Source organism: Macaca nemestrina, chromosome 7 (genome assembly GCF_043159975.1).
Source record: "Macaca nemestrina isolate mMacNem1 chromosome 7, mMacNem.hap1, whole genome shotgun sequence".
Classification (NCBI taxonomy): Eukaryota; Metazoa; Chordata; class Mammalia; order Primates; family Cercopithecidae; genus Macaca; species Macaca nemestrina.
Window position 1 is genome coordinate 175,151,144 of NC_092131.1, and position 21,144 is coordinate 175,172,287.

Below are 21,144 nucleotides of genomic sequence, written 5' to 3' on the forward strand. Positions count from 1 at the left end.
CACTGGGAGCCTTCTCTAGACAAACTCCAATGTAGCCCTGAAGGAATAAAACTGACCAGCAAGTTATTTAGCTGGCTACAAAACAAAACACTCTAAAAGAAAACAAAATCTAGTCACCCAACAACAAAATATTACAATGTCCAGCATCCAATCTTATAAAATCATTAAATATGTAAAAATAAAAATAAACTAGGAAAATACAACCCATAATCAAGAGAAAAAACCAACAAATTCAGAGTGAAAAAAATCATGAAATCAATAGGTAACCTGATTTTCAGTTATTACAAATATGCTCAAGATTTCAAAAAAATACATGAAGATGAAAATGAATCAAATGGAATTTCTTGAAATATAAAGCAAAATATCTGAAATTATTTAACAAGGCAGGAGAAAAAACAGTAAAATAGAAGACAAAGCAAACTGAAGCACAGGCAAATAAAAAAACTGAAAAATAATGAATATGACGTTAATGACCTGTGGATAATACCAAACAGTCTAACACATGTGTAAGTGGAGTCCCAGAAAACGAGGAAATGATGAAAGAAGAGGAGAAGTGATAAAAAATACATATATATATATATATAGAAGAAACAATGGCAACAATCTTCCAAATTTAAGGAAAACCATAAATATACAGATTAAAAAAAAACACAACTCTTAGCATGGTCATCATCAGAAACAAAAAGTGACAAGAAAAAATCTTAAGAGCAGCCAGGGAAAGAAGACTTAGTATCAGGAAGAAAAGATAATTAGCATTATGCATCACTTAACAGCACGGATACATTCTGAGAAATGTATCATTAAGTGGCATCATTAGGTGATTCTGTCATTGTGCAAACATCACAGAATGTACTTACACAAATCTCGATTAGATGGTATAGCTTACTACAGAACTAGGATATATGGTATAGCCTGGGTGCTCCTAGGTTATAAACCTGTACAGCATGTTACTGTACTGATACTGTAAGCAACTATAACACAGTGTAAGTATGTATCTAAACCTAGAAAAGGTACAGTGAAAATATGGTGGTATAATCTTAAATGACTATTGTCAACTATGATCTCTTGTTGACTGAAATGTCATTATGTGGCACATGACTGTATAATCAGACTTCTCATCAAAAACAAACGCTGAAAGAAAAACACATCAACTATTTAACCAAGAGAAAAGAAACATATATGTCCACACAGAGACTGTTTTCACACAAATGTTCATTGTACCTTTATTTATAATAGCTAGGAACTGAAAATAGCCCAGGTGTCCCTTAATAGATGAAGTCACAAACCACTGAAACATTCAACAGTATGGATGAATCTCAAAAACATTATGCTGAGCAAAAAGAAACTTTTTACAACACATAAGTATTGTATGACTCTGCTTACATAAAGTTCTAAGCAAGTTAAACTAAGATGAAACAATCTGAACAATGTTAGGTTCTACGGGTGGTGTGGGGGGAAGGAATAACTGGAAAGAGGTGCAGGTTCTGTACCCTGATAGAACTTTCTGGCAAAGGTGTATGCATTTGTCACAGCTCATGAAATGGTATATGTGGTCAACTGTATTTTCCAAAGATGGTCACAACAGAAGCCATTCTACATGCTCTTAACAATGTAACACTGTTATCTTTTCATCAGGTGGTGGAGTCTATGGCCCTTCTCTTTGAATCTGAGCGAAATTAGTGACTCTTTCAATCCAAAGACTACAGTCGTACCTCAACTATCTACAGAGGACTGGTTCCAGGACTCCCATGGATCCCAAAATCCAAGAATGCTTCGAATCCCTTATATAAAATGGCATAGTATTTGCATATGACCTACATGCATCTTCAAATATGTTAAACCATCTCTAGATTACTTATAATACCAAATACAATGTAAATGCCATGTAAACAGTTGTTACAATGTATTGCCAAAGACAAGCTCTCCTTGCCAATCCCTGACCAAATGAGAGATTCATGAGCAAAATAAATAGTTGCTGATATGTAAGGCACTAAGTTTGGGGCAATGTATTACACAGCAATAAATAACTGGAACAGCATAGTAAATGGTAGTTAAAAACACTAAACTAGTAAGTTTTAGTTAATATACATGCTGAAGTTAAGGGTGTGGTATACTAACATCTGCAACTTACTTTGAAAAGCATAAAAAAAGACAGTTGAAGAGAGGATGGATAGATGGACAAGATAGAAGACAAAAACAAATATAACAAAATGTTAGTTGTGAAATTATATTCTACAATTATTTTAAAGTCTCTGTGGCTTGAAAAATTGTACAATAAAATGTTGAAGAGTGAAATAAAGACATTTCCATGCAAATAAAAGCTGAAAGATTTTGTAGCCAGTAGACCTACACTTTAGAAATGTTTAAGAAATTTTTTCAAGTAGAAGGAAAATAACACCAAGAAACTTGGATCTACAAAAAGAAATCTCCACAAAGGAAAAGAAATAAAAATGGTAAATAAGAGGGTAAATAGAAAGGAATGTTATTCTTAGTTTTTAAGGTTCTTTGTAAGACAACTGGCTTTTGAAAGAAATAGTTTCAAATGCTCCTGTGGAATCTATAACACATATAGAAGTAAAATGTTAAGCTCACAATACCAAAACGAATGAGGGAGAGTAAATGGATGTATACTATTCTAAAGTTCTTACATTATACATTAAGAGGAATAATATTTCTGAAGGCAGACTGCGGTAAGTTAAAGGTGCATATTGTTAATCCTAGAAGTGTCACTGGGGGAAAAAACAGAGGGACAAGCTAATAATGGAGACAAAACAGAATTCCAAAAATGCTCCATTAACCGAAAAGAAGGCAGAAAAGGAAGAAAAGATGAGACAAATAGAAAACAAACAGTGTCTTAAACACAATACAGCCAACTGCAATAAATGTAAACGGACTTAAACAAATTAAAAAGCAAAGATCGTAAAAAATCAATCTGTAAGCAAGATGCAACTATACGCTATCTAAAAGAAAGACATTAAATGACCAATAAGTTGAAAATAAAAACACAGCAAAATGATACAATGTGCAAAAATTAATCATAAGAAAGGAATGGATACACTAATACCAAAGTAGACTTTAGATAGGGAACATTACCGGCGATAAACAGAGACATTTCATAATGATAAAGACATCAATTAATCAAGGAGACCTAACAGTCCTAAATGTGAACACACCTAATGACACAGCTTTCAAGATTTTGCTTCAAAGCATATGAAGCAAAAATGAACAGAACAGAAGGAAGATAAACTCAAAATTACAGTTGAAGATTTCAACATTCCTCTCTTGATAATTAGTAAGTGGACAGAAAATTAGTAAAGATAAAGAAGAAATACATGTATCTATCTGACAAAGAACACACGTTCTGAAAAGAATGTGAAAATATTTGAACAGACACACAAAGAAGAAAACTTCTCAATGGCAGTCATGAAGAAAATGTAAATTAAAACCATGACTTTTTACACCCATTAGAATGGCAATTATTTTAAATAAAAAAACAGAAACTACCGGCCAGGTGGTGGCTCATGCCTGTAATCCCAGCACTTTGGGAGGCCGAGGTGGGTGCATTTGAGGTCAGGAGATCGAGACCATCCTGGCTAACATGGTGAAACCTCGTCTCTATTACAAAAATACAAAAAAATTAGCCAGGCATGGCAGTGGGCGCCTGTAGTCCCAGCTACTTGGGAGGCTGAGGCAGGAGAATGGCGTGAAGCCAGGAGGCGGAGCTTGCAGTGAGCCGAGATCGCGCTGCTGCACTCCAGCCTGGCAGACACAGAGAGGCTACGTCTCAAAAAAAAAAAAAAAAAAAAAAGCAGAAACTACCAAGTGTTAGAAAAGAGGTAGAGGATGTAGAGAAACTGGAACCCTTATTCACTGCTGGTGGGAATGTAAAATGGTGCAGTCACTGTGGAAAACAGTACGGCAGTCTCTAAAAAAACTACACATACAATTACCATATGGCCCAGCAATTCCACTCCTAAGTACATAACCAAAAGAATTAAAAGAAGGGACTCAAACAGGTATTTATATACCAATGTTCATAGCAGCATCATTCGCATAGTTAAAAGGTACAAACAGCCCAAATGTCCACTGAGAAATAAATTTAAAAAAAAAAAAAAGTGATATATGCATACAATGAAATATTGCTCAACCTTAAAGAATCAAATTTGGATACATGCTACAATATGAATGAACTTTCAGGACTGATATCGTTTGAATATTTGTCCTGTACAGATCTCATGCTAAAAATACAATCCCCAATGTTGGGGGTGGGGTCTGGTGGGAGGCAACTGGGTCACAGGCGCAACCCCTCATAGCTTGGTGCTGTTCTTGGGATAGAGAGTGAGTTCTCATGAGATGTGGTTGTTTAAAAAGGGTGTGCCACTTCCCCACCCTCTCTCTCTTGCTCCTGCTCTCGCCATATGACATGGCTGCTCCTCCTCTGCCTTCCACCATGAGTGAACGCACCATGAGGGCTCCCCAGAAGCTGAGCAGATGGTGGTGCCATGCTTGTACAGCCTGCAGCACCAGGAGCCAAATAAACTTCTTTTCTTTTTAAATTACCCAGTCTCAGATATTCCTTTAAGGCAACACAAGAATGGCCTAACACAAGGACATTATTACTATTAAATGAAATGTGCCAGACACAAAAGGACAAAAATCATATGATTCTACTTATATGAAGTACCTGGAGGAGTCAAATTCACATAAAAAGTAGAATAGTGATTACAGGTGGATGGCGAGAGTAGGCAATGAAGAGTTACTGTTTAATGGATAGAGTTTCAGACTGAGAGGATGAAAAAGTTTCAGAGATGGACAGTGGTGGTGGTTGCACAATAATGTGAATGTACTTTATGTCACTGAACTATACACTTAAAAACAGTTAAAATGGTAAATATGGTATGTGTATTTTACTACCATTAAAAAAAACCAAAACACTGCAATGGGATACCACTACACACCTCTCAGAATGTGTGCAATTAAAGACTGAGAACATCAAATGCTGACATTTGGAGAATTGGAACTCTCATACACTGCTGATGGGAATGTAAAGTAGTATAATCATCTGGAAAATAGTTTGGCAGTTCCTTATACATTTAAACATAAACTTCCCATGTGACCCAGTAATTCCAATTTAAGGTATTTACCCTAGAAAAATGAAAACATATGTTCACACAAAGACATGCACACAAAACAATACCTTTATTCACAACAGCCTAAACTGAAAACAATCTAAATGTTCACCAGAATATGAACTGTGGTACACTCATATTGTATTTAAAAATACAAAACAAACAAAAAATCTGTGATAAACACAAATTGGATGAATCTCAAAAACATGCCAAGTGAAAGAAACCAGACATGGAAGAGTATATGTTACTTGATTCCGTGGATATGCAATTCTAGAGCAGGCAAAACTAATAAACAGATCAGTGGTTGCCTGGGGCCAAGAGAGAGAAATGACTACAGACAGGAAGGAACTTTTTGGAGGTAATTCAATTGTTCTAAAGCTTGACTGTAGTAGCAGTGATAGTGTATGTATTTATCAAAATCAATAAAACTGTACAGTTAAAATGGGTGCATTTCATTGTGTATCGATTATACCTCAATAAACTTGATGTTTTTCAAAGTTTATGAGAACCTAATACAGAAGAAGGTGGCATCTTCAGTGGAGACACGATGCCTTACAAGACAGTCAGCTACCCGAGTGGAAGAAAATAAAAGGTAGACACAATTCCCAAACCATGTGACAAATGCAATCCGGATCTAAACCATATCATACCATATCCAAAATTATGCTGAATGTTCAGATCTAACTTTATAAATTAAAGTCAATAAAATCATAAAAGTACCAGAAGAAAATACAAGAGATTGGCCAGGTATAGTAGCTCATGCTTGTAATCCCAGCACTTTGGGAGGCTGATGTGGGAGGACAGCTTGAGGCCAGCAGTTCAAGACCAGTCTGGGCAACACAGTGAGATACGTTTTCTACAAAAAAACAAACTAACAAACCAAAAAAACCCGACTAGCTATAGTGGCACAGGCCTGTAATCTTACCTACTGGGGAAGCTGAGGCAGGAGGATCACTTGAGCCCAGGAGTTTGAGGTTGCAGGGAGCTATGGTTGCTCCAGCCTGGGTGACAGAGTGACATCCTATCTCTAAAAAGTTTTTGTAATATATATATGAGATCATATTTATATCATCTTTGTTAGCATGCTGAAACCCAGAAGCTATAAAAGATGGACAGATCTGCCTACATAAAAACTTTAAAATTTCACATGACTAGATACTATAAAATTAAAGATAATAAGATAATATTTGCAAAATATAACAAAGAATTAAATGATAAATAAAGAATGCTTACAAATTTAAAAAAGAAACAACACAATAGAAATGGACCAAAAAACCAGACAATTGCCCAGGCTATTTATAAAGATTTAAACAGATTTTATATATACATAAATCAAAACAAGGTAAATGAGCAGTCCCTAATATATTTTAAGGAATGAAACTTGCTAAAATTATTTTTTAAAAGGTAATTGGCAGAATCTATCAAATTTTTAGATTGACACGGTCTAAAATATCTTATTTGTAGAAATCTACCTTACAGAAAAAATAACAGGTATCATCATTTGCAAAAGCAAATATTGAAAACAACCTAATTTCCACAACAGGCAAAGGGTTTCATAACCTATCATGAACTCTCAAGAGTTAATTCCTAGTTCAGTTCTAAAGATTGAGAGAATACATCAGCTTTAGAGTATTCCATCTCAGGTTTCTCAAGGACAATTTTTCATTAAGGCCTAATTTATTACATTTTAAAACATGCTTTTCCTTCCTATCTTTTTTTTCTTCTTTTCCCCCCCACAAGCTTATATGGTAAAATTACCTGTAGTTAAGTGGGCATGTGACAAGATGCACAGATTTAATGCAATCATTTATAAGAATTATTCAACTCCATTCTCTCAGCTGCTCTGGTCAAAAAACTTTGGCATTATCTTTTACTTCTCCCTTTATTTCCCACTTTCATCTGGTCTACTACCAAATCCTATGGACTCTATTTCGACATATATCAAGAATTCAACCACTTCTCACCACCCTCACTTTGACCACTCTGTCCGTTTCAGTCACCTCTTAATCTGTACTCTACCAATTGGTCTGTTTCTGCCCTTGTCCCCCTTTTCAGTCTACACTCAACACAGCAACGAAGAGTGATCTTGCTAACTAAGTCATACTTTTTCACTACTCTGCTCAAAGACTTCCAAGAGCTTCCCATCTCCTTCAATGGTAAAAATCAAACACCTTATTATGATCAAAATATCTGTACCCTCCATTATCTGTCTCTTTATTTCCCATCATTTACTTTTCTAAAGCTACAATGGCCATACCTCGAGTTCTTCAAACACATCAGGCACTCTCACTTTGGGGTTTCCCTATTCACTACACCCTTTGGCTGAAATGCTCTTCCCCCAAATATCCACATGGCTAGCTCTCTCATCTCCTTCAGTTCTTCACCCAAGTTACCATTTCAGTGAAGTTTTCTCTACCTACCCTATCTAAAATTTCCCATTACCCTTTCACCTACAAACACTTCCCTTATTTGTTTTTTCTCCTTAGCACTATGTAACATATATTTTACCTATCTTTATGATCTCTCTTTTTAGTATTAAAGTGCCATGAAAGCAAAGGATTGAGTGGGTTTTATACACTGCTGTCTCCACCAGCTCCTAGAAAAAAATGCCCACTACACAGTAGGAATTCAAGAAATGTTTACTAAGTCAACCAGATGGATGTGTATGCAGCCAATCATTTGAAAGATTCTTACAACATAGTTAAGAGAAAAAAATAAGTTACATGAAATACAAGTTTTAGTACACAAAAATCTGTACACAAGGAATTAACATGAAATTTTTTAAAAATACAATTTGCAATACCATCAAAACATAAAATTCTTAGAAATAAATTTTTAAAGTAATAAAAGTAGTACAAGACCTGTATACTGAAAACTACAAAACATGAAAGAAATTAAAGAACACCTTAATAAATGGAAAGATGTCCCATGCTCATGAATGAGAAGACAGTATTAAGGTAGCAAAACTTCCCAAATAGACCTACAGATTCAACACAAATCCAGGTCCTATCAAAATCCCAGTTTCATTTCTTGCAAGCTAACACTAAAATTCCATGGAAATTTGAGAAACCCAGAGACCCAAAACAATTTTGAAAAAGAGTAAGTTAGAATACCCACATTTCCTGATTTCAAGACTTACTACAAAGCTACAGTAATCAAGAGTGTGTGTTACCAAAAAAACAGACATACATATCAATGGACTATATAACTCAGAGTCCAGAAATAAATTATTAGATTTTGTCAATTAAATTTTCACAATGACGCCAAGATAATTCAGTGGGGAAAGAATACTTTTCAACAAATGGTGCTGGGACAACTGAATTGCCACTTGTAAAAGAATACAATTGGATCTCCCCCTCACACCTTACGTAAAAGTTAACTCAGAACAGATACTAGGCCTAAATATAAGAGATACAACTGTAAAACTCTTAGACAAGAACAGGTATAAATCTTTACGATCTTGGATTAGGCAATGGTTTCCTAGATACCACCACCAAAAGAACAAGCAACAAAAGAAAAAAAAAATGGACTTCACCAAAATTAGAAACTGTGTGCTTCAAAGGAAAATGAAAAGACAATCCATAAAATGGGGGAAATTATTTGAAAATCACATATCTGATGAGGGACTTGTACCCAGAATATATTTCAAAAACTCGTACAAGCCAACAATAACAAAAATTTAAAATGGCAAAAGAAATAGTTCTCCGAAGATGGCCAATCAGCATATGAAATGACGTTCATCACCGTAAGTTGTCAAGGAAATGGACATCAGAGCCACAAAGATCCTTCACACACACAAGAATGGCTGAAATAAAAAGGACAGCTGTGTTAAAAGGAAGTAGAGAAATCAGAACCCTCATACACTGCTGGTGCAATTGCAAAATTAGGGCAGCCACTTTGGAAAAGAGTTTGGCAATTCCTCAACATGTTAAACACGGAGTTACCCTAGGAACCCAGCAGTTTCACTCCTAGATATATAGCCAAGAGAACTGAATATATATGTTCACATAAAATCTTGCAGATAAACGTTCTTTGCAACAGTATTCATGTCACAACATGAATATACCTTGAAAATACCATAGTAAATAAAAGAACCTGTACACAAAAGGACACATAGTGTATGATTCCCATTTATATGAAATGTCCAGAATAAATAAATTCATAGAGACAAAGCAGATTAGTTGTTGCCAGGGGCCAGGAAAGGGAAGAATGGGGAATGGCTGCTAACAGGTTAGGATTTCTTTTGGGGATGATGAAAATGTTCTAAAATTCGATAGTGGTGATGGCCGCACAACTGTGAATATACTAAAAACTTTAAAAGGGTGAATTTTATAGTATGTGAATTATCTCAATAAAGCTATTAATAGTTTTGAAAGTTAGAGAATATGTTTGGTATGATTTTTTTTTAAACACCGCCTCCCCAAAAGGAAAAAAGCTGTATGTATATCAGTACCTTTACAGCTATCTTACATTTTATATTTGATTGGTAATTTCCTTCCAAGCATTTCTTTCCCCCTACATTTAAACACATTTAACAACTGTTAAGTTTTAGAATTGGCTATGAAGGGAAGAGAAACATTTCATTTCTTCTTATACTTAAAAAAAAATAGCTTTTTATTTTTCTTTTCTATATTTCCTCATCCTCAAAAATAGATTCTACACACCAATATTTGAGGGATGGTGGGGCAACTACCACAAAATACAAGAGGCTGTCTTTTGGAAATGTAAAAATGTTAGAATTCCTAGGAACTTGTCTTGATTTATGGGACTAACCTAATATTTAAAACTGAGCCCATGCTGGTAAATCTGGGCTATACAGTCATACATACATAGAACTGTGGTATCACAACACATCCACTGTGCACTGGAAGAGTACTATAATCTCCTTCTAATGTGCACCTTGGCTCTCCCCTCCCTTGCGTTCTTTGACATTTTTTTTTTTAAATAAGGCATGCTTATTTCTTATTTACCTACTAACTACAGAAGGTAGACTCATGATGTGCCAATATTAAAATGTTATTCCCCATTAAAATACATTTACTTAAGTGTTTTATTACATGACTTACCAGCAATGGAAGAATCTCATCTGAGAGTAGTTCTCAACTGTCATCTATGAAAATCTTTAGAAATACCAAATCATCAGAATTACTTTAATTTCCTGGCTTTTAATCATAAAACATTCCTACTGGTCAACAATTCTACAATCTGAAAAGAGACATCTGTACCATATAGTCCCAATGATTTATTATTCTGAAATTTTCCTCTGGGTTATTTTTACACTATAATTAGAGTTCAAACTTCCATAGTGCCTAGCCTAAAATTAAACCTAGAATTATGCCAATTTATGCCTGCTATATATGCACACACAAAAGACTTATAATGCAACATACTGAAAGAACTAAAGGTAGGTGGGTTTTTCTTTGAAGGAATCATAGCTACATAATTTCAAGTTTAATCTGTTACATTCATCTGCCTGTAAACATGCCTGTAGCATGTAAACTCATAAAACGAAAACTGATTTAGTAACAAAAAAACATTAGCTTCTAATTTAACTTCAAAATGCTTTTCAAAAAATCGACCCCATCTAATTCTAAGTGAACTAGACCACACTTGATAGAAAACTGTTGTTCTAAAAACCATACGTACTTAACATAAATAGTAAACATACAAGAACATTTAGTCTTCTATTAATGTCTTACAAAATACTTCAATGTGGCCTAGCCTGGTTATAATTTTTTTCTTTTTTTTTAAGGGACAGGGTCTCTGTCACCGAGGCTGGAGTGCAGTGGTGTGATAATAGTTCACTGCAGCCTGGAACTCCAGGGTTCAAGCAATCCCCCCCCACCTCAGGCTCCCGAGCTGGGCTAATTTTATTTTTCATAGGGATAAGGTCTCACTTTGTTGCCCAGGCTGGTCTCCAATTCGCGGCCTCAAGTGATTCTCTCACCTCTGCCTTACATTTCCTTTTGAGCTGTTATTATCAACTGGAGTAACATTTCTAGTTGGGGGAAAAAGGAACTGATCCTTATCAATCTGTAGATGAATACTTATTCAGCACTTACAAATAACTGAATGTGGGCATGAAAAAAAGAATGACAGATGATAAACATTTACTGTTCTCACAGAACTATCAAATACAGGAATAAGTAAATTACCTAATTTCAGTTGAGATAAATACGACTCAGAATTCAATAAACAGTATAAGGTGAGGATGCTAGAAATGCCCACATAATGCTGACAAACTACACATTGGCATATCCATTTAAGAAAAGAATTTACCAATATCTAGTAACCAGCAATTTCACTTCTACGGTTCTTTCCAAAACACCTGCACATACACTCATGTAAAAATAAACACTGCAGCATTGCTTATAATAGCAAAAAGAAAACAACTCAAAATATCCATCAATAGTGGGATACATTTTATCTATGCATAAAATGAAGTGCCAGACAACAGTGAAACTGAATAAACTACATCTACATACATCAACATATACACCTCAAAAACTTGATACTGAGTTTAAAAAAATCAAGCTATTGAAAGACAGTGCTATACATATCTGTAAAAATTTAATACAAAAACCAACACCACATATCACTTATAGATACATGTACACATGTATAGTAAAAGTATAAAACAAGGATGTGAAATATACTTAAGAATCTCAAGACAGTTGTTACTTTGTGTAGAGAGGGGTAACAGGACTTGAACAGTTGGGGTTGTTAAAAGTGATTATGTAACTGGCATCCTTTCCCCCAAGGGATAAAAATGGACATAATTTACATTTATAGCTGGTGGATAAATGGGCATTTGCTATGTTGTTTTCTGGATGTTTTTAAAACTTTACAATTAAAACATATACACTTATTTTAAAAACAAACAAAAGACACATTAGCATATAATGTCCAAGCTGATATTTACCTTAGAAGATCATCTAATATAAACCTCCCTACTTCACTAAAAAAAATCAGAAAAGATGTCAGAATAAAAATATGATACAGGCTGGACGCAGTGGCTCATGTCTATAATTCCAGCACTTTAGGAGGCCAAGGCAGGAGGATCCCTTGAGCCCAGGAGTCAAGACCAGGCTGGGTAATATAGTGAAACTTCATCTCTACAAACAAAACAAAACAAAACAAAACAAAACCACCAAACTTTTTAGTAAGAATGTAATAGGGTTGGTGTGGTGGCTCATGCCTTTAATCCCAGTACTTTCAGAGGTCGAGGCGGGCAGATCACGTGAGGTTAGGAGTTTGAAACCAGCCTGGCCAACATGGTGAAACCCTGTAACTACTAAAAATACAAAAATTAGCCGGGCGTGGTGGCACACGCCTGTAGTCCCTGCTACTCCGGAGGCTGAGGCAGGAGAATCGCTTGAACCCAGGAGGCGGAGGCTGCAGTGAGATGAGATCGCACCACTGCACTCCAGCCTGGGCGACAGCGTGAGACTCTATCTCAGGAAAAAATAAAATAAATACGTGTGTGTGCGTGTGTGTGTGTGTATATATATATAATGCATATAATATACACACACACACATATAAAATACATATATAATATATATACTCTTGTAGCAGGGCAATTTTGGACAGATACTAGGTTATCTGGAACAGCACTTTGGGGAATTAGATCCTGACCATTTAAGAGAGAAATCTGGTACTGACTAGCAATATGGACAATGTGTGCACCGCCCTCACTCCCCCTCCCCTCCTAGGAATGCCATGTCAAATTTAGCACAGGCATAGGCAGTAAAACTGACCCCTAGTTCTGCCTATCACTATTTAAAATTACTTTCAGTTCTGAGTGTAGAGGACTGTCCCCACAGCAGATATCTAAAAGCAGGCCTGAAATAACTAGAAAGTAGTTCATTCCTCCTAAAACTGTACATGAAAAAACAAAATAAAAAAATGAACTGAGAGCAAACATTTATGCTCTCTTATAATTTTCAATCCAGGATTTAAGAAATTATTTAACATCAGCTGAGACGTGACCAACCTATTCTCCAGTTGAGATCCATCTATTTTTAAATTCACTCCCCCACCTTTCATTCAGCCTAAAAGAGGAAATAAGAATGGGAAGGTGGGGAGGACTTATCCCATACTGAGTTAAATAAGACCACAAGATCTTTTCATTTTTACAATATTTGAAATACAGTACACTGAGCAATAAATTTAAAGAAATATACATTATTTGAAATGCATAAATGTTGCTTTATGTGTATAAAAGATCAAAATTAGCTCAGTTCTTCTAATACACTACACTTAAGCGTTCTTCGATACTATTGTCAACTTTTCAGAAATATTCCCATTCTGTGAAGCAGGATGTATTCCTACCTTATTCACCAAACTTTATCCACGTAACTTCCTATTCTCCCACTCTATTCTTTAAACATGTTCAACATGTTACAGAGATGGCAAAATGTGTTAAAAAAGGGAATGAGAATGAAGCAGCTTAAGTAATTAGGAAAACTTTATAATTCTTAGAAACTGAATTTGGATGATCTTAAAAAAAAGAAAAGGAAATCTGCTATTTGAGATGAAGTGTCGCCTGCCCAGGCTGGAGTGCAATGGCACGATCTCGGCTCACTGCAACCTCTGCCTCCCAGGTTCAAGCGATTCTTGTGCCTCAGCCTCCCGAGTAGCTGGGATTACAGATGTGTGCCACCACGCCTAGCTAATTTTTGTATTTTTAGGAGAGACAGGGTTTCACCAAGATGGCCAGGCTGGTCTCGAACTCCCGACCTCAGGTGATCAGCATGCCTCAGCCTCCCAAAGTGCTGAGATCACAGGCGTGAGCCAAGGTGCCCAGCCTAAAGAGCATATTTTCAATCACCAACACACAACATGACTGCTGACTTCAGAAAACTAGGAAAGAAAAACGTTACCCAATTAATCGTTGTGTGAAATAGGATTTATCCATTAGTATACATATCATATACAATAGGTGCACAAAAGATTTTTTCCATTCCCAAAACAAAAACTTAAAATATTTAACAAAGATAATATAAATATCCTTATTTATAGCACATTGTAAGGTTATCAATATTGGTGCATATAACCACAGAGGCACAATAAATAGAATTCTGAGGAAAAATGTATTAAGACAATAAACAAGCTGGAAATAACCCCTATTTCCCCTTATGACCCATTAGCTTTATATAGAAAATACTGCTGTGCACTTCATCCTTTGCTTTCTAAAGAACAGCATTATGGTTCACATCTGTTAAGAGACAGAAAAGTATTTGTTGGAAGTATGCAAGGAAGAAATTCCTGTACTGTTACGTGCAGTGCTAAGGAATCATCTGAGAAGAAAATAAAGAACATGAGTTTAACATGAGCTTTAGAGAGGGAACAAGAGTGCAAGAAAGCGACAAAATGTGACATATGTCCATAGTGAATACATGGTATTTTATTTTCAGTATTTGTATATTTAATTTGGAGGTGGAAAGATTCAGAATTTATTCTGCATCACAAAGATTATAAAAATATATGAGTTGGGGTGTTGGCTACAGTACACAAAGGCAATTCTAAGACAAACTATTAACAGAAGCTTGAAATGGATAAGCCATCCCTTCTGCTATGAGACAGAAGTCATTACACGAAAAGAATCTGTGTAGAAGCACAGCAATGGTAGCATCTTCATTCAGCCCACAGCTGTGTAATTTGTGTGCAAGAGTGCTTGTCTTAAACATGAAAAGGAACATCCTGAATTGCTGAAAGTATATACAACGGGCACACATCCAGAACTAGAAAAGACCTACCAAGCCTGCATGCTATGAAGAGATAGGTCAAAAAATTTTTCTCATGTTTGGTTTTTATAACTAAAGTCTGTGCTAGACTAACCTCAAGTGATCCTGAGGGGTACAGATGAACTTCTGGAACACAATGAACTGTTAAGAGTCACAGCTTTAGACTCTATACTGTCCAGCCAACAGTTTCAAGAAAAATTTTATCCTTCTTCTATGAGTGTTCAGGGATCATATACTACCTCTATGCTCTTACTTGAAGCACAGATACAGACCTTAATAAATAAAGTCTTACATCAGACTGTCTTCTATAATCACATGTGATTCCTTACACGAGATTCCTGTTCAGATTTCCTGAAAATGAACTATAGGAATAATCTTACCCAATATGATTCTATGTCCCCTAAAAATCTCTTTTCCTTTCAGGTCAATCTTATGATTCACTTGCCATAGATCAGATTAACACAACAGGTCTGATACAGCAAATTACAAAAGAGATTTGACTTTTGATTAATACACTGAATAACGTACCACAAACTATTAAGATCTATTGTCCATGTCAAATGGAGGTCACATATTCAGAATGAATTCACACACTAAAAATTTTCCAATACAAAGTTTCTAAAAAGTTTTTTCTTTTTTTGAGACGGTGTCTCGCTCTGTCGCCAGGCAGTGGGTATGATCTTGGCTCACCGTAACCTCCGCCTCCCGGGTTCAAGTGTTTCCCCTGCCTCAGCCTCCAGAGTAGTTGGGACTACAGGCGTGTGCCACCACGACCCACTAATTTTTGTGCGTGTGTATTTTAGTAGAGATGGGATTTCACCATGTTGGCCAGGATGGTCTCGATCTCCTGACCTCGTGATCCGCCTGCCTCGGCTTCCCAAAGTGCTGGGATGACAGGCGTGAGCCACCGCGCTTGGCCTCTAAAAAGCCTTTTAATCTACATTTTCAAGAATGATCACATTTGAAAAGCATACTCTTTTAAAACAAAGCAACTATCACCTTCATTTGACAGAAGGAGGAACAAACGCTTCAAAAGCTAAATAACCTGCTCATGACCATTAGGAAGCTATAGTTAAAACAACCTCAAGACCAACCTCCTTCCTCCATTTCAATGACTCTGACACACTTAAAATTTTATAAATAATTTTAGGGATTATCAGTCATAAGGCTTAGAATCAAATAGTAACGACTCATGTACAAAGACCAGTATTTTTTAAAATGCTCAGCTGGGCATGGTAGCTCACACCTGTAATCCTAGCACTCTGGGAGGCCAAGGGGCTTGAGAACAGGAGTTTGAAACCAACTTGAACATGGCAAGACCCCATCTCCACAAAAAATAAAAAAATTAGCCAGGCATGGTGGCATATGCTAATCTCACCTACTCAGGAGGGTGAGATAGGAGGATCACTCAGGCCTGAGACTGCAATGAGTTATGACAGCACCACTGCACTCCAACTTGGGCAACAGAGCGAGACCCTGTCTCTAAACAAATAAATAAAATTAAACAAAAAGAAAATGCTTTGGGAGGCCGAGACAGGCGGATCACGAGGTCAGGAGATCGAGACTATCCTGGCTGACACAGTGAAACCCCGTCTCTACTAAAAAAAATACAAAAAACTCGCCGGGTGCGGTGGTGGGCGCCTGTAGTTCCAGCTACTCGGGAGGCTGAGGCAGGAGAATGGCGTAAACCCAGGAGGTGGAGCTTGTAGTGAGCTGAGATCCGGCCACTGCACTCTAGCCCAGGCTACAGAGCGAGACTCCGTCTCAAAAAAAAAAAAAAAAAAAAAAAAAAAATGCTAACTTTATTTCACTCTCAGATAGGCCTAATAATTAATAAGCTTCTTTTTGAATTATTATCCATAATGGCATTTAACCTGTTACAGATAACTCACATCAAAGCACTAAGCAACATTTTTGAGAGCAAATGAAAACAAAAGCTGGCAAAGAAGCTGTGTATTAATAAGTCATTTCATTAAAAAAAAAAGAACTTGCCAGGTGTTGTGGCTCATGCCTGTAATCCCAACACACTGGGAAGCTGAGGTAAAAGCCTAGGAGTTCAAGTCCAGCCTGGGCAACACAGTGAGACCCTCATCTCTATAAAACAAAAATTTTTAATATTATCTTTTTAAAAAGGACTTATTTATATAGCATCTTTAAGTATTTCAAACACTTCATGTTTGGATTATGGGGTATGTTTCTAGAATTAACACTATTTCTATTTAAGGTAATTTTACATCATTTCCTTTATTAGAAAAAATAACAGATCTGTGGATGGCATTTTGTGAAGGCTGCCTTCTATTAATAGTGTATAAAACACTCATGTATCTCCAAAAAGGTGGGTGAGTAATCACAAAGCAAGTGTAACTATTCATCCCAAAAGGGAGGACAGAACATGTGCCAATGTGTGCAGAGTCCTGAACTAGAGACTTGGATTCTAGTTCTGGTCCTGACACCTGGGTGTCTTTCAGAAAATCATTTTAAAGCTTTGCACTCCAATTTCCTCATGTATAAAATGACTGGAGCAGCTGACCTCATAGACAATCCTACTTAGGTAGCATCTATCAATGTATTGCCAGAAGACAGAATCATAATCATGCCCCCCAAAATTAGAGTATTTGAAGACAACCGCCAAAGTAAAAATTTTAAATTCTTTTTTATTTTTTTTAATTTTTATTTTTTTTGAGATGGAGTCTCACTCTGTCTCCCAGGCTGGAGTGCAGTGGCCAGATCTCAGCTCACTGCAAACTCCGCCTCCCGGGTTCATGCCATTCTCCTGCCTCAGCCTCCCAAGTAGCTGGGACTACAGGCGCCCGCCACCACACCTGGCTAATTTTTGCATTTTTAGTAGAGACAGGGTTTCACCGTGTTAGCTAGGATGGTCTCGATCTCCTGACCTCGTGATCCGCCCACCTCAGCCTCCCAAAGCGTTGGGATTACAGGCGTGAGCCACCGCACCCGGCCAAAAATTTTAAATTCTATATACATACACATACATACACACACACACACACACACACACACACACACACACACACAAATACTAATACACTACATGCCAGATACTGGGGTGGTGGGCTGGGACCAAGGCATGAAGTAATAATGCATGTGCCAAAGGGCTGAACTTTTTAAAATGAGTACAAAAGTAAATTTTCAGAGTAGCAGCTGGTGGGTAGGAGGTATTGAGTCCACAGAACTGCTCTTAGATTGGAAGGGCATGGGAGAATGAAGTTCCATTATGTGATGGGGTTTTACACACACACACACACACACACACACACACACACGCACACACACATGAATGTGAGAAAGTCACTCAATTATAAGCATTCAAAAAGACAGACAGCTTTCTTGTCTTTGTGGCGTCAGTACCTAGCTCAGCTCATAGAAGCCACAGGAGGAACCTAATCAATGTTAGTTGATCATTTACTGATTTACCAATAACTAATTCATGACTGCTCTAGTGCTGTGGTCTGAATGTGTCCCCCAAAATTCATGTTGAAAGCCTAACCGCCAAGGTGACAGTATTAACAGCTGGGGCCTTTGGGAGGCTTTGCCCTCATTAATGGAATTAATGCCTCTATAAAAGAGGCCCTATAGAGCCCCCTCTACTCTTCTACTACATGAAGTTATAGTGAAAAGACAGCTAGCTGTCTATGAACAAGGGAAGAGGGCCCTCACTAAGATGTCAAATTTGTCGGTACCTTGATCTTGGTTGGACTTCTCAGCCCCCAGAACCGTGAGAAATAAAACTTCCGTTGTTTATACGCCACCCTGTCTGTGGTGTTTTGTAATAGTAGCCAGAACAGACTAAGACATCTAGTAACGCATTCTCTGGTAAACACTAGGAATTCCTGGCCTTAAAGAGTTCATAGCTAATGAGAAAAGAAATAAACAATATAAAGGATAACATGCTGTAGTCCATTATATACAAAGTGCTTCCAGACCATTCAGAAAAACTGGATAGGAAGATTTCTAAGGTAATACTTACTGAGTGCCTGCGTGTTAGGCGTTTTACATACTTTAAGCCTCACAACTCTGGGGAAGTTTCACCAACCCATTTTACAGGAGACAAAACTGTGGCTTACCAAGATTAATAAGGTCAGAATTAAAAGTAGGGTCTAATTCCAAAGACATTACCACTATACATACCAATTTGTCTTGTTACTACATTTTATCCTTACATTTGGCAGTGAGGGGAAAACTCAAAACCAGTCAAAAAAACTTTTGTCCTGAACCAGCATAAAAAGAGCACCTAAGACTTCATCCAGTATTTTACTGAAAGATCACTTCTAAAAGTTTGTCTTCACCCCGATCTAAAAATTAGAAAACTAATTTTCTTTCAGCAGCTGCATAAGTACATAATGTAATGTTTCTACATTTAGACCTATACAATTATAGGTCTAAACAAAATATGTGTAACACGATTGGAGAACATTAGCAGTCATTTAAGAAAATGGACATTTGGAAACATCATTTTAAGAGCTTGGGATGAAAAACTTTGCTATGACCTATACATCTGGATCATTCCACTGACTGACACTGAGAGAAACAGTGTATTATCACAGTTTACACAGTAAATTTTTTTGGAGGGGAGAAGGAGGTGATTGAAATAGAAATGATATGAAGTTTAAGAAATACAACTGATGAGATGTCACATGTCAAAGACACTGTAGGTACCCAATAAATACTGTTAAATGGACTGGACAAGTGGGATGAGAACACTTTTTCCCCACACCTCTGACTAGTACGTGCCTTTCTTAGGAAGTTATTTTTTCAGCCATGAAAAAAAAAGGGCAGAATTTAGGACAGATAAAACATAAGTAGCTTATAAATCCTCTGAAAGGAAATCAAAACACAGTATTTTGTATCTCTGTATAAAGTTAAGCTCCTCAGGGACAGGGGCAATGTCCAGAGGATGGTGAGCATACTACTTAGCAAACTAATGCAGGTTAATAAATATTGACACAGTAAGACTTGCATAGTTTACATTCTAATTTTGTAAAGATTATGAGTTACCTCTTCATATTCTGTTCTTGTATTTCTCCTGTGTATATTATAAATACACAAACATTGCAAATTATTTCTTGAAGCTATTTCATTTTTGGTCAAGACTATTAGCGTTTCTTAAAAGGGTTTCTGGTCATCCTTAGGGTTTATCAGTCACATCATTAATATTGTATTCATTTCACTAAAAATGTGGTAAGTAGCTTAGATTTAAAAACAGGATCTAATTTCAAAGCTATTTCCACTATACATACCAAGATAAAACTTTCTTCTCTCTCCTAAATTCTAAATTTCACATGATTTACCAAATCACCTCTTAAGAGTACTTATTGGTCAGCAGTGTGAGACAAACACCTTACCCCACTTGTCCAATGTATTCCACAAGATTGATTGGGTACCTTTGTGTCTCTGACAGGTAACTTCCGACAGTTGTATTTCTTAAACTTTAAGTCGTCTCCCAAAAAACTCTGTAATTTGCTGCTTCTCTCAATATTGCAGGCAGTGAAATGATCCAAAATTACGCGTCATATCCATATTCCTTCATGATTGAGGTTAACTATGCACTGCAAACCCCATATGCTATTACTTTATATTTTCAGCAGCACCCTAGCCTCTTAATAATCTCAAACAGATTTTGTACTGTTACTAATTTAGCACATCCATAAAAAGTCATTAAAAAAATTTAGACGCTAAATTCTCTTTCAAGGTTGCCAAGCTTCACCACTGTATTAAAATTATTTTTAAAATTTCACGGACTAAGGCATTTGGTACATTCAATTCCACCTTTACCAACAAAAGCCTTTACCACTAAGATGAGGAAAGCATCCTTTTCATTTTCTCCAGTGAAAAGGGGGAGAAAAAAAAAGGCCAACTGCTTGCATGCAGGTCTGCATATAACACAGCAGTCTCTGGCAAAGCCAGTAACTCACGTTCAACTTCAGAAATCCTGGTGGACGGCAACACATGAGTAATCTGTGCGCACAACCCTTGGGCTTGACATACCACTTCCTCCGCCCTCCCTTCCCATCAATCCACCCCCAAAACCCCAACCCACCAAGCACACGGCTAAATATGTCTTCCCCAAGAGAGCCAGAAACCTCGAAAACGCCGAGAAAGAGCTCCCCTTGGAAGGAAAGGGCCTGCCCTTCCCAGTCCGGGGCCCCGGCTGGCTCGCCAAGCCTCTCTCCGAGGAGGCCCAAATCTCGACGCCTCGCACGTCCAGCCCCGCCCCGGGCCCGCTCGCGTCCCCTCGGGCGACAAAA

At 37.0% G+C, this 21,144-nt stretch overlaps 3 protein-coding genes across 8 annotated transcripts in view; 2 read left to right on the plus strand and 1 right to left on the minus strand.

Moving 5' to 3' along the window:
• The window catches only part of LOC139364070 (uncharacterized), a 145,163-nt gene extending 141,348 nt beyond the window's left edge, over window positions 1–3,815 (plus strand). For all 4 annotated transcript variants that reach the window (XR_011625309.1, XR_011625310.1, XM_071099406.1 and 1 more), the window contains one exon: window positions 1,636–3,815. Coding sequence is in view for 1 of the 4 variants with exons in the window: in XM_071099407.1 (XP_070955508.1) it covers window positions 1,636–1,680 (45 nt within the window). In the remaining 3 variants the exon portion in view is untranslated. The remainder of the gene's footprint in view (window positions 1–1,635) is intronic.
• LOC105499079 (ubiquitin protein ligase E3A) overlaps window positions 1–21,144 on the minus strand; it is a 99,549-nt gene that overhangs the window by 78,038 nt on the left and 367 nt on the right. The window lies entirely within an intron of this gene.
• The window catches only part of LOC139364036 (collagen alpha-1(I) chain-like), an 88,552-nt gene continuing 70,013 nt past the window's right edge, over window positions 2,606–21,144 (plus strand). Inside the window, exons 1-5 of the mRNA XM_071099265.1 lie at window positions 2,606–2,690; window positions 5,404–5,487; window positions 5,628–5,721; window positions 7,185–7,285; window positions 20,968–21,135. Of these exons, the coding sequence (XP_070955366.1) occupies window positions 2,606–2,690; window positions 5,404–5,487; window positions 5,628–5,721; window positions 7,185–7,285; window positions 20,968–21,135 (532 nt within the window). The remainder of the gene's footprint in view (window positions 2,691–5,403; window positions 5,488–5,627; window positions 5,722–7,184; window positions 7,286–20,967; window positions 21,136–21,144) is intronic.